Below are 14,163 nucleotides of genomic sequence, written 5' to 3' on the forward strand. Positions count from 1 at the left end.
TGGCGGACTCGTCACCCAGGCAAGGGTGGACACACACACAAGCCCCCACCGTCTCGTAGCATCTCTCCTGGTGCGTTTGCGGGGTGTTCCCCAGACCTTACTTTTATCCCCACTCACGGGGTCTCAGATGTCAATCAGGTTGGGATGATGCAACCCATCAACCAGACCACTCTGGTTGCCCCCTGAGGGGTTTCAATGAATAGAACAGTACTCAATACACAATCCTTCTCCAAGAGACAATAGCGGTAATCAGTGGTTCCATTCCACTTTTGTTAGGAGACATTCCACTTTTGTGTATCTCTGCGTTGTCTCTCTCTCATTTCCTTGGTATCAGACCCGAAATAGTAGCGATTTTGCGATTCTCAAAAAGGGGGGGGGGGGACTTTGCACCCTTCTGCCCATCAGAGTTGCTCCTCATTCGTAACACCCCCATCCTTCTAAGAATTTTCACCCAAAAGGGGAAAATTAACTAATACAGAGTCTTACAGAATTTCAGAATCTAACACAATACAAAAGAGTTTTCACTACAGAGTAATACAGTTATACATTCAATTTAGCATCTAAACAGTTAGCAATTACATTGTCACTTCCTTTAATATCTTAATATCTTGTACCTTAATAAATTCCTGTAGCATCAGACTCCAATTTAATAACCACCTATTTTTATTTCTTTTCTTCGGCAAAAACAAAACTAAAGAGTTGTGATCTGAAGTATAATTACAAAATGTGAACCAATACATGTGTGATTATTCTGTAGTACATTACAAAAGTTTATGCAAATACTAATCTTTATTTTACTTTTAAACTTAACAGTCAATCTTCCATGGTGTTGTCTTTATTATTTACATGCTTTGTCGAAATCCCTTAAAACCAGATCCTGTTATTTAAAGTGGCATTTTTTCAACCTTCGCCTCTTTTCCACGTAACTCTCACATGGCTAGCTGGTTACCAGTGTGGAATAGGCTTTCGCATACTCCTTTGATAGGAGTTATTTTATCAACAATGTTTTCCAAACTTAGCCCATCTTCTGAACTTCCACACAATTCTTTATTTTTAAGCAAGTCATTAATTTTATCTTCAGGACCCTTCATTCTATTAGTTTTCAGTTTAATATCTGCAAGTGATCCCTCTTTGTCCAAACAACATTTCAAATTCTGCCTCTTCACAGCACATCCTTGAATAACATTAGCGAGTGGGGTACCTTTACATTCCAAATCAACCTGTAATTGATTCACAGGCACCTTGAAAACAAGCCATTGTTCCTTCAGCCTGGTTACTGCTTCTGACACCAATCCAGACTTTAAATTTTCTTCATTCAATTTAGGAACTACACTTTTCCCTTCTCCTTCAATAATAATATCGACATCACCACCTTTTATCTCCTCACTAACTTTTAATACACCTTCTAACACAAACAACTGGTAATTCTCACTTCCCACTAGTACCAAGGTTAACCCTTTCTTCACTGAACCAAGTCCATCTGACCCAAAAGGACTGCGTTCCTTTTCAACCAAATCAGATACCTCAGACTTTTCCTGAGTTTCATTACTAGGTTCAGTACCATGTGCATCCACATCTTGAACACACTCAGACGGGACATCTGCCTCTTCCAGGCTTTCAATACCCGTCCCCTTTTCAAATTCTAAGTTCCCCTGATCCTCCCAGTTACTCTCTGGGCAACTCCCTTCCAGAGTAAACTCAACCCTGCGGGTTAAAACAATTTCATTTGCTAACCCAGCAGACTCCTTCAAGGTAACGGCATCCTTTTCATCTAGGACTACCCTTATTTCATTATCGGGAACACATTTAAATTCTTCAACTTCTTCAAACAGTTCTGTCAAGCCAGACAGATCATCCATGTCCAACCCTGGACCTTCTAACAGCCTTATCTATTTCTCATTTTTACTCCGTGCCTCTATAAATTCCCTCTTGGCTAAGGGTAGGTCTACCTCCTCTCCTTTATTCTCTTTCACTTCCCTATTCTCTGTTTTACCACCCCCTAACCCCTCTTGGTACAGGGTCGGTAAAAACGTCTCAGCCAAATCAACACAAGACTCATTTAAACTGGTCTCTTTCTCAGCTGCCTTTCTTGACATGCTGCGAGTGATAGCGCATGCGGGATAGATCTTGGAACCTAGGGGCGGGTCCTCAGCCTTCACAGGCTTGCTCGTCAGCTTCCTTGCTGAACACACTTCACCACCTGCTAAATTGTTATCAAGAAGGACGTCCATGCCGTCTCTCGGTAATTCTGACCGTACCCCTATTTCAACTGGTCCAGTTACCAGATCACAACTTATAATGATCCCATGCAAAGATACAGCTTCTGTCCCTTTTCCTATGCCTCTCAAAACTACCTCTCCAGTCTCAGGACCAAAATCTAGTACCTTACCGAGAATCAATGACTGCTCAGCTTCAGTATCTCTCCAGATCCGCACTGGAACTGGTGTTGCTCCCTCTTTCACAGACACGGTCCCTTCTGAAATAAATTTCTCTCGCCCCTCTCGTATTTTATCTACCTGGGGCTTTCTCGTCGATTTGCTGATCAACACAATACACCCTGTAGGGACTGCTGCGTTCCCTTTTCCTGTCTCCTTCCTCGGAGCAAAGCACTTAGATGCAATATGACCAACCTTTCCACAATTAAAACAGGTCAAGACAGGAACCCTCCTGCCAGCTTGCATTTCTTCCTCCTTACTTTTACCACTAGCTCCCGGCTGAATTTCTGCCTCAGCCGGCGGGCTTTCTCTACCGTTCCTACGGTCTTTCTGGTAACTCTTATTCGAGGAAAACTTTGTCTTGTGGGTTAGGGCATATTCATCTGCGAACCTGGCAAATTCTGATATGGACTTATTCTGCTTCTCGTTCAAATACATCCGGATATCATCCGAAAAACAACCTTTAAATTCCTCAATCAGAATTAACTCTCTGAAACGCCGAAAATCCTCTTCCACTCTTTCTGCCGCACACCAGCGATCCAAGAGCACACCCTTCTCATAGGCAAACTCTGCATACGTCTGATTCCACACTTTCTTTAAATCTCTGAACTTTTGTCTATATGCCTCAGGTACCAATTCGTAGGCCCGAAGAATGGCCTGTTTTACTTCCTCGTAATTCTCATACTCCTCCTCCTCCACAGACAATGCCGTATATGCCCATTGTGCCTTCCCTTTTAACACACTTTGTAACAACGCCACCCACTGATCTCTGGGCCACTTCTGATTCACTGCCACCTTTTCAAAATGCAAGAAATAACTATCAACATCCATCTCCTCAAACGGAGGTACTAACCTAAACTCCCTACTAACATTAAACCACTCCTCTCGGTCCGCCCCTTGGACCCTTCTCTCTTGCTTTAACTTCTCCATGTCTAGCTCATGCTGCCTCTGTTTCTCCTTCTCCTTTTCATCTGCTTCCAGCTGTTGTAACCTATGTTCATGCTCCCTCTGGTTTTCAGCTCTTTCCTTCTCCTTTTCAGCTGCTTCCAGCTGTTTTAACCTAATTTCATGCTCCCTCTGCTTTTCAGCTCTTTCCTTCTCCCTTTTCACCTGTTCCGCGTCCAGTCTCAATTTTTCCAACTCTAACTGAGCCATCTCAATAGCTGGTACCTTTTCAGGGATCTGTTCCAATACCTCAGCCGAAAACACATTCTTCTCAATATAATACTAAGTTATGGCCCTCCGCATCTCCCACTTTTTCACTGACGACCTCACCTCTGCGAGATTTAGTCCTTTCGCAATATTTACCAAGTCCGTCTTTGAGGCCTCCTCTAGCGCCTTCAAAGTCGGGTTTTGTGTAAATTCGTCTACGTCCATCTTTGCTGGTTTCCCGTCTGGTTACCCGCGCAACCAGACCAAAGTCTGGACTTAAAAGCCCGATTCACTGCCCCTCCAATTTGGTATCAAATCACAAGACGAGGCCCCAAATTGTTACGAACCCCGTAACTGGGTATCTTACCAGCAAAGATAGGAGTATCCGTTGGAGTTTGATGATACTATTTTTAACAATATTTATTAGTAAAAATACACAAAAATAATATCAATGCAAATATACAGATAATATACATCATCAATACTAAACCTAAAAGTGCGGGTATAATAATAATCAATAAGAAATAAGCTCCATCGTTGTCTAGGGGATAATGAATTGTCCGATGGAAATATAAAGTTCAGTTCAGTTCATGCAGGCTGTGGTAGTTGTTGATCACTGTGTTGCAATTGTTGGAGGGAGAGAGAGAGAGAGAGAGAGAGAGAGAGAGAGAGTGTAACAGCTATTGACTTGCCGACTTTCCTTTACAATCTTGATCCGTCGATGCGTTGCTGTTGTGGCCATTCACGTATGACCCCTCCGTCCTTTAGCTAGACCATTCTTCCGTGGCAGACTCGTCACCCAGGCAAGGGTGGACACACACACAAGCCCCCACTGGTCTCGTAGCGTCTCTCCTGGTGCATCTGACGGGTGTTCCCCAGACCTTACTTTTATCCCCACTCACGGGGACTCAGGTGTCAATCAGGTTGGGATGATGCAACCCATCCACCAGACCACTCTGGTTGCCCCGAGGGGTTTCAATGAATAGAACAGTACTCAATACACAATCCTTCTCCAAGAGACAATAGCGGTAATCAATGGTTCCGTTCCGCTTTTGTTAGGAGGAGACATTCCACTTTTGTGTATCTCTGCGTTGTCTCTCTCTCAGTTCCTTGGTATCAGACCCGAAATAGTAGCGATTTTGCGATTCTCAAAAGGGGGGGGAGGACTTTGCACCCTTCTGCCCATCAGAGTTGCTCCTCATTCGTAACACTTCTCAGTTTAGAAAACAAGCCACAATTCTGTTTCTTAAAAAACTGAATATTGTTTTGTTGCAATGTTCACCATTTCACCCCAAAGTTTGAATTTAAAAGCCCGGTACAATATATTCCCTGGAAGGATGAGGAAAAAGATGATTTCAAAAACAGAGGGCAATTCGTAATAGTTGCTCTATTCCTCAGAAGTTTGATTTTAAAAAATAAAGCTGACAAGTTTCCAAAACATGATAATGAAATTAAATTCTGGCCCATTTCAACGGGTTGTAATATGGGATGTACAGTTGTTTAAAGTGATATTCAGGACATGATAATTACAAGCAAAGTGCAAAGCCTACAAACTCTTGTGTAACATCTTGTAATTTGAGGTTTGTAATTACAAGAATGTAGACTCCCATCACCCAGGTCATGTTCTGTTCTCATTGCTACCATCAGGGAGGTGATACAAGAACCTAAAGGTACATACACAATTCAGACATAGCTTCTTCCCCTCTGCCATCCGATTTCTGAATGGACATTGGACATTAAACCCACAAACACTATTTCATTACTTGCTTTATACAAGAGCAAACTACAAGAAACAAATTAATTCACTCTATGAGGAGATTTGAGATTTTAACCCAATTTTAAATCCTTCAGAATCTAGTCATTCCTACCTGACATGACTTTACATCAGAATTGTTTACGCCTTCTGTGGAATCCTTCACAAAGTAGTTATCGACCAAGTCTATCTGTCTACATTCTTGTCGACACACTGGGCAGCGGATAACACCCACTGAAAGAGAGCACAAAAAAATATTAATTTCAACCTCTTCTCTTTTAGTCTCTACTAAAATTAAAAATGTAGTTATACTTCACTTGTAATTTAAAAGGACAGTTTCTCAGCATCGCAGAATTTTCTTCCAATTTAAGAACATTTCACTGGAAGTATGACATGTCAGCAACAAATATCATCTATAGAAGATGTAAATTACACCTCCAGTACAAAGCAAGACCAGTTTGACAAGCACATATTTTCTTTCTCTAGCTAATAATATGTAGGTAATCTAGTAAAGCTGACACCAAATAATCAAAGACTGGAATACATTGCAGATTCAAAGGATTAGTTAATACTTCATTTAAAATAATGCAGTTCCTACAACGGTTGTCGAAGATCTAGTTTTCTAGACGATTGAGAAAAGTAAGGATCAGATATCAGGGCCTGGGAGCATGCCATATTTCACGGGTCATCAACCTCTTCTGCACTGCAGACCAATTTAATATTGATAATATTCCTGTGGACCGGCCAACGGGGGTGTTAATAATGACCGGAATATAGGTGATGACTATAAGTCACTTATAAGTGGCTAATACAGTCAATTTCATTTCTAAAAGGGTTTATCTAACGAATTTAATATTAAATGCACTGCGCATATTTTCATTGCATGAATATAGTGATAAGTCAACTATAATTCACTTATAAGTCAATAGCTTATGAGCTCATTCTACAGGAATGAGCTTCCTGTAGAAGTAGTAGAGGCCAGTTCAGTTGTGTCATTTAAGGTAAAATTGGATAGGTATATGGATAGGAAAGGAGTGGAGGGTTATGGGCTGAGTGCGGGTAGGTGGGACTAGGTGAGATTAAGAGTTCGGCACGGACTAGGAGGGCCGGAATGGCCTGTTTCCATGCTGTGATTGTTATATGGTTATATGGTTAATAGCATCATAACATTTTAAGTAACGTTTGGATAGTAAACACACAGCGCATATTTTCCTCGTACGAACATATAAAATCATTGCAACACACCAGTGAGAGGACAAAGTAAGGGCTGGAGGTCTCCGTACCGGAGAGAGCGACCAACCGAGCGAGGAGTGTGACAGGGCGCGCACCTGCCCCCCTCGTAGGTAGGTAGGATCTATCGGCCAACAAAAGTGTGGCTCAAGGGATGACTTTCAGTAGATTGCAGCGAGGTAGCTGCTCTGCTACTTACAAATCCCTGAGCCCGAATTAGGTTGTCTGCGAATATTTTAGCATCCGGGTTCCCCAAGAACATTAGGTGTGCTGAACTTAATCTGGTTCATCTGTCCATCTGTCCATGCTCCAGGCCAGTACCAATGGCACTTCTTGCCGGCCGTGCAACGCGGTGGTTACCGGAGGCCAACCAGTGATCCCTGGTGTGAGGGTATCACTGCGTTTAGGTGACTGATGACCTCATGTGGGTAATGACTTCATGTGCGTAATGACCTCGCGTGCGTTCAAGTTCAACAGTGGGCGTGACAGGGAATGAGGAAAGGTGCAGCTGACTCATATCATTTCATATCGCCAAAGCATATTGTTTCCTCGTGGCCCAGTAGCACATGCTTTGCGGCCTGGTAGTTGGGGACCAGGGCCATATTTGGATCATAATCATTAACTCTGAAGCCAGTTCTGATAAAAACTCCAATTTTAAACTCCTTGAGGTTTGAGGGCTACAATGTGCTGCTGCTCATGCTTATGGCGAGCTTCACTAGAATGGTGGGAGAGATCAGAGATAAATAAAGTCAATATGGGAGTGGAGTGAAAAATAAAAGTGGCAGGACACAGGAAGCTCTGACTTGCTTTTGCAGACTTTAAGTACTCAAATTTCAGAGTAAATTTATTATCGAAGTTCATTTATGCCACCATATAGTACCTTGAGATTCATTTTCTTGCAGTCATTCATAGTAAATACAAAGAAACAATAGAATCAATAAAAACACAGATGGAGAAACAATCAATGTGCACAAGAAAACAAACTGTGCAAATACAAGAAAGAAAAAACAAATAATAAATAAGCAATAAGTATCAAGAACCTGAGTTGTAGAATCCTTGAAAGTGAGTCCATAGCTTGTGGAATTAGTTAGTGCTAGGGTGAGTGAAATTCAGCAAATTATCCTCACTAGTTCAAAAGCCTGATGCTTGATGGGTAATAACTGTTCCTGAACCTGCTTTTGTGGGGCCTGAGACTCCACTAACTCCTCGATGACAGCAGTAGTGAAAAGAGAATATGTCATGCAAGGTGGGGATCCTTGAAGATGGATGCTTTCCTGCAACAGCGCTCTTCGTAGATGTACTCAATAGTGGGGAGCGCAACGAAGTCACCTAAACTGGGGGTGACTTCCCCACTACACCCCTAAGATTTAGAGGGTTGTACATTGTGAGCACTAAACACAATATACTAGATTAAAAGCCTCAGTAAATTGCCGCTACATCTGTGTAACACCCTGGGAAAGGTTTCACTGCTAACATAGAAGCAGCGAAACCTTTCTGTAGAAGCAGTGTTTGGGTTATAGTTAGAGATTATGGGTGAGGCAGAGGAAAGGCAAAGGCAAGATCAAGCAGAAGATCATTTGGGAGCTTCTGATGTTGCCATTCCACAGGCTTACCTGCAACCTGACTGCTTTGAAGTTAAAGCAGTTGTCGGAATGGAGTCCTGGGGAAGTGACAGCTACTCAGTGAGGTGACCCATGCAAAGGCCCAATTTGGTCAGCAGTTGCGGAAGGGGACGTGGCCCAGATTGGAGATGAGGAACCAGATTGTATACCAGGTCACGTCGCCTCCAGACAGGCCTTCTATCTCTTCCCAGATGGTTCTGCCTGAGAAGTATCAGAGAATTGTGTTGAAGTCACTGTATGATTCCAGTCATTTGGGGGCTGACAAGACTCAGATCAGTTCTACCAGCCCTGAATGAAGCTGGAGGTCGAAGAGTACTGCAGGTTGGTCATGCAATCGATGTATACAGAAGACGCTGCCTCTGAGGGCCACTCCGTTATCCCACCTGCACCTGGATCTAGTGTGTATAGATTTCCTATCAATAGAGCCTGACATCAGCAACATGGCGAATACCTTTGTTATTCTGGCTCACAACACCAGATACCCACAAGTCTTTCCTACCAAGGATCAGGGGGCGTCCACCGTGGCGAAGTGTTATGAGAAAAGTACTTCATTTATTATAGCCTCCCCAGGCAGATACATAGTGCTCATGGACAAGCTACTGGGCATGCTTGCAGTCCAGAAGTAGAGGACTATGCCTCATCACCCACAGGGTGATACCCAGCCCATAAGGTTCAATTGGACATTGCTAGACATGCTCAGAACCTTGGAGATCAGTAAAAACAACAAGTGGAGTCAACATATTGGACATCTGGTCCACGATAACAACTGTACACAGAATCTACCAGATACTTGCAATATTATCAGATGTTTGGGCGTAAAGCAAGGTTGCCTATTAAGCTCTGTTTTGAGACAAGCAGGGAAGATCTACAACAGAAGTATTATCTTAAGTATGTGTCTGATATGAGAAGACAGCTGCAAAAGACTTATGAACTAGCTGAGGTCGCGGCTACCAAGCAGAATCAAGGAAATAAGACATAAGATCAAAAGGTTAGGTTCCCCCAACTAATGCCCAGAGACCGAGTCCTCAAAGAATCTGTGGCTACCTGGGAAGCACAAGTTGGCTGACCGCTGGGCAGCTAGGCCCTCTGTAGTGGAGAGTCCGATGCCAAATTTACCAGTTTCCTGGATGAAACCAGAGAATGGGAATGGTCCTGTCAAGATTCTCTATCAGAACCACCTTCTACTTGTGTTGACCCAGATGCCTGAAACTGAAGTAGTAGAGATAGGACAAGGAGGTCCCAAAGAGTCAGGAGATCCCCAGACAGATGGCCTATGTCACAAGCTGGCTACAATGTGGGTAGTTGGTTAGGATGGAAATGCTCAGGAAGGGAATCGTCCCTTCAAAATGCCAAGAGAACAAGAGAAACTGTACGTGTTGGGAAATTTCAAGATTGTGAATGTGGAGATTAACTCACCTATGGTGATGGAAAGCTATTGCTAATGAAATCTCTATGGAAAGTGAGGAACTGACAGAGTGGCCTGGTTTACTCACGATGAAGATGCTGGAGCAACTCAGTCAGTCAAGCAGAATCTGTGGATGCAAAAGGATAGTCAATGCATTGGGAAAATCAGTCCTACGTCAAGACCAATAGCCAATATAAAAATGAAGATGCAGACTATGGCTGGTACACACGCTGGATGCAAGTAGAGTGAGGGACACTGTGGATTTGGGGAGGAGCAGTTTGGTAATGGTTGAATACTAGACAGGATATTGGAAACAAAAAAGTCAGACAGGTGGAGCAAGAGTAAAAGGGTAGGCCTTTTACTCCCTCCTTTTTGTAGAAGTGGGAGAAGTGGTCCTCCCCTCACCATATTACAGAAATCACTTTCTCCACCTGGTTCTACCTACGCATATACCCATCTAACTGAGTTTCTCCTTCCTTGGCTCACCCTTCTATCCCTTTCCATCTAGTTCTATCCACCCCTTTGAAACATAGGTGAGGCCACATTTGGGAATATTGTGTGCAGTTATAAAACTAGAAGAGCACAGAAGAGTTTGGAGGTTACATGTCCTAGGACTTTATTCCCTAGAACATGAGATTGAGAAATGACTTGATAGAGGCATGCAAAATCATGACTGGCATAGACAAAGTGAAAACACTCCAAGGTAGTGGGTGCTGAAACCAGAGGGCACAGATTTAAAATCAGATAAGAGATTTAAAAAGGGAATTAGGGGTTGCTTCTTCTCTTATCACTAGTGGGCATTTGAAATGAGCTGCCAAAAATTTGTTGAGACAGGCACATTAGCAACATTTCAATTCCACCTCGCTAAGTAAATGGATAGAAGCCACAGAGCTATGGCCAAATATGGGCAGATGGCATGAGATCAATGACAACAGTTACCATGGCCAAGACAGATAAAAATGCCCCATTTCCATGTTGTACAGTCTACCCATTTATCACCTGTCTCTAAACGCTACATCTCCATTCTTCCCGGGATCACCTTATAGCTACCAGCCGCCATCTCAGCCCTCCTTCAATTCTATGACTCTCTCTCCTTTACTCAGTTGTGATCCAGGGTTGCAACCTGAATTTTCAGCCATCTATTTGGCTTCACAGAATCTACATAACCCGTGTTCTTCCAGTGGTGTTTTACATTTCCAACCCAGAGGGAAATATTGCAACACAGATTACATAAACCCCAACTCCCTAGAGATAACACCTGGGTTCCTTTAATCATGTCCCCAGTGTATCAAGGTATCACCTACAAGACAGCTGAAGTCTGAGATATTTACCCGAATAGGTGCTCATTTTAAATTTAAAACTACTGTCAAGATGGAAGATTGATCTAAATTCTGCCATTAAGTATCTAGTACCTGCTACATTTCTTGCAAAATACACCATTCTATACTAACAAAAAGAGTGTATGTATGCCCAGGGAAGGGTAACACCTCCACTGAAAGGGCTTGTCATATCTACTCTGGAGCAGCTCACTCACCTTTGGTCCCCACCAGATACTCAGCTCTCACCTGTGGCTCTAAACAACTATTTGCATACAGCAGTGGACACACCCCAGTACACCACACTTTGACAGGTGGGCTAAACCAGTTGAGGGGAGTCAGCAGCCTCATACCTCACTGAGATAGGGACATGCCTGCCCTAGCATATGAAGTCAGCTCCAGCACACTCGGCAGATGAGATCCAACATCTCAACAGATCCAACAGGTGGGTCTGCAACCCTCCAGGGTACAGAAGACATCATGGTCAACTTTGTGATATTTGTTTGTACCAATGGGCTTGGACTTCTGAGTTTGAGGGAGTCTCTGGTCTATTATTCCATTTCAGTTTCTGCTCACACCAACATCCTAGAATCGAATACAATAGGGTTCAAACAGTTTTCAAACACCTTTCATTAAGTCTCCTTCAACTGCCACCGTGTGCTATCACCAAAAATGATAAGGCGGCCTAGAGAGGAAGTGGAAGAGCTCGAGGCCTGTTGCAAGGTAAATAACCTCTTCATTAATGTCAACAAGACAAAGGAGATAGTATCGACTTCAGGAGAACTTAAGCCCCTCTAAGTTGGGGGCTCAGCAGAGGAAACTACAAGCAGTTTCAAACCAACTCCTGGAAATGCACATTATACAACCCCTCATGGTCCCAAAGCACATCCTGCTCAGCGAAGAACGCTCACCAACATCTCTGCTTTCTGAGGCTGGAGAGAGCTGGACTTTGCACATCCATGCACATCATTCTACAGAAATGTGGTAGCAAGCATCCCAACAAGCTGCATCACTGCTTAGTATGGGAATTGCACTGCAGTGGATAGGAAGGATGCCTAATGCATCACCAACACCTGCCTAGGACATATCAAAGATCAAAGTATGTATACTATATACCACCTCGAGATTCATCTCCTTGAAGGCAGCCACAAGACAAAGGAGCCCAATAGAACCCATTAAAAAAGACAGCCAAATACGCAATGTGCAGAAGAAATACAAATCGTACAAACAATAAAAAAAAGTAACATTCGGAACTGAAGATCACGAAAGCAGCCCACAGCCATGAATCCAGTCACAGCTGATCAGGAAGCCTGTTAGGTGCAGACCACAGCCTCAGTTTAAGCACAGAAAAGTAAATCTCACCGAGCAGCAAGCTGAACACTGCCCATCCCTCATCTACGGCCTCAACACCCTGACTTTTTTCAAGCGCTGGGCCAGATCTATCAGCCAAACAGAAGGCTATTCATTGCTCTCAGACCCAGGCCCTGAAACTTTCATATGTTCTCGGGCCTGGGACCTGCCTCCTCGATTCGGCCCAAACCCGACATTCCCAATTTGGCCCAGCGCTTAAATCGATCAAAACTTGGCTTGTTCCTTGCTCTCAGGCCTGGGCCCCACCGCTTCAACTGTCTTGCCTTAGTTCTGCCACTTCAAATCCGCTCCAGCAGCCAAACATTGGCTCACATCCCGCTCTTGGAGCCAGCCACCTCAATAGGCCCATACTTGCATGTTGCAACCATCCTGCACCTTTGAGACTTCAGTTCACACTGCAAAAATGCCAGGTCATACAGGTGGTTCAAAAGCATGACACCAAAATGGAATTTACAGGCTAATCGTTCGAGAAAAAGTGTGATTAATAAAGTAGTTAATAGATATTTTTGCAGCAATAAAGTCACTGTGCTTCAACAGCACCATCTTAAACTGAATATAGAAAGGTGCCACAAAAGGGCCAGTAACATCACAAAGGATCCCACACACACTGCTCATGAAGCGTTTGCCCCACTTCCATCAGGGAGGAGGCCAAGTAGCATCTAGGCCAGGACAACCAGACTCAAAAAAAGTTACTTTCACCCAGCAAAGCTGATCAATATCTTCACCCACTAACTCCACCACTACTTTATTATTTTCTATCAGTCACCTTAATGTCCAGCCTAGCTTCACTTTATGAACATACAATCAATGTATTTAAGCTATCTTATATATATGGCATTTTGTTGTTATTATTATTATTATTATTATGTGCTGCATGAGCTGGAAAGCATCAATTACTTTGTTCTCCTTACATTTGTGTACAGGAAATTACATTAAACAAATGAAGCTGAATGGAAAATTTTTCTATTCCGTTTTGTTCCCATTTCAAAATAATGGAAAAATACCATTATAGTCCACAAAACTGGCAGGAAATGCAAATCATTATTAGTATCTTCTCCCAGAACAAATTTCAAATCAGGTTTTTATAACTAAACCAGCTTGCTATGACCTAAAACAAGCCCTCAGCACCAATGAAAAGTAGCGCACTCATTCCTTGAACTTTGAGACATCATGAGCCAAATTTGCTTTGCTTGGCAAACACGAGGAAATCTGCAGATGCTGGAAATTCAAGCAACACACACAAAATGCTGGTGGAACGCAGCAGGCCAGGCAGCATCTATAGCACTGTTGATGTTTCGAACCGAGACCCTTCGTCAGGATAAACTGAAAGGAAAGATAGTAAGAGATTTGAAAGTAGGAGGGGGAGAGAGAAATGCGAAATGACAGGAGAAGATAGGAGGGGGTGGGGTGAAGCTAAGAGCTGGAAAGGTGATTGGCAAAAGGGATACAGAGCTGGAGAAGGGCAAGGATCATGGGACGGGAAGCCTAGGGAGAAAGAAAGGGAGAGGGGAGCACCAGAGGGAGATGGAGAGCAGGCAGAGTGATGAGCAGAGAGAAAAAAAGGGGTGGGGGAAAAAAACTAAATATATCAGGTATTTGTTTGGGTTCCGTTCAATTAGAATTACTGTTTCAGTGCCATTAACCTTCATTAACATATTATTCCAATTCGACGTGTAATGTTTATGCGATCAGCTGGTGTATGTCTAGGGGGAGATTCGTCCACCTGCCAAACCGCGCCTCCTGTATACGTGGATGCTGTGAAATGCACACTAATACAAACTCGCACACAAAATATCAAGCGCACACCATGTACGTTTATAGAATTCACTTTATAAATCTTACTAGAACTAAGTGACTAATAACGGCACAATATATATGA

The 14,163-nt window shown here is 43.2% G+C and overlaps 1 protein-coding gene across 2 annotated transcripts in view; it reads right to left on the bottom strand.

Moving 5' to 3' along the window:
* trim33 (tripartite motif containing 33) overlaps positions 1 to 14,163 on the bottom strand; it is a 199,205-nt gene that overhangs the window by 115,503 nt on the left and 69,539 nt on the right. For both annotated transcript variants that reach the window (XM_073054071.1, XM_073054072.1), the window contains exon 2: positions 5,456 to 5,574. In XM_073054071.1, coding sequence (XP_072910172.1) covers positions 5,456 to 5,574 — 119 coding nt within the window. The remainder of the gene's footprint in view (positions 1 to 5,455; positions 5,575 to 14,163) is intronic.

The sequence above is a fragment of the Hemitrygon akajei genome, chromosome 8 (assembly GCF_048418815.1).
Source record: "Hemitrygon akajei chromosome 8, sHemAka1.3, whole genome shotgun sequence".
Taxonomy (NCBI): domain Eukaryota; kingdom Metazoa; phylum Chordata; class Chondrichthyes; order Myliobatiformes; family Dasyatidae; genus Hemitrygon; species Hemitrygon akajei.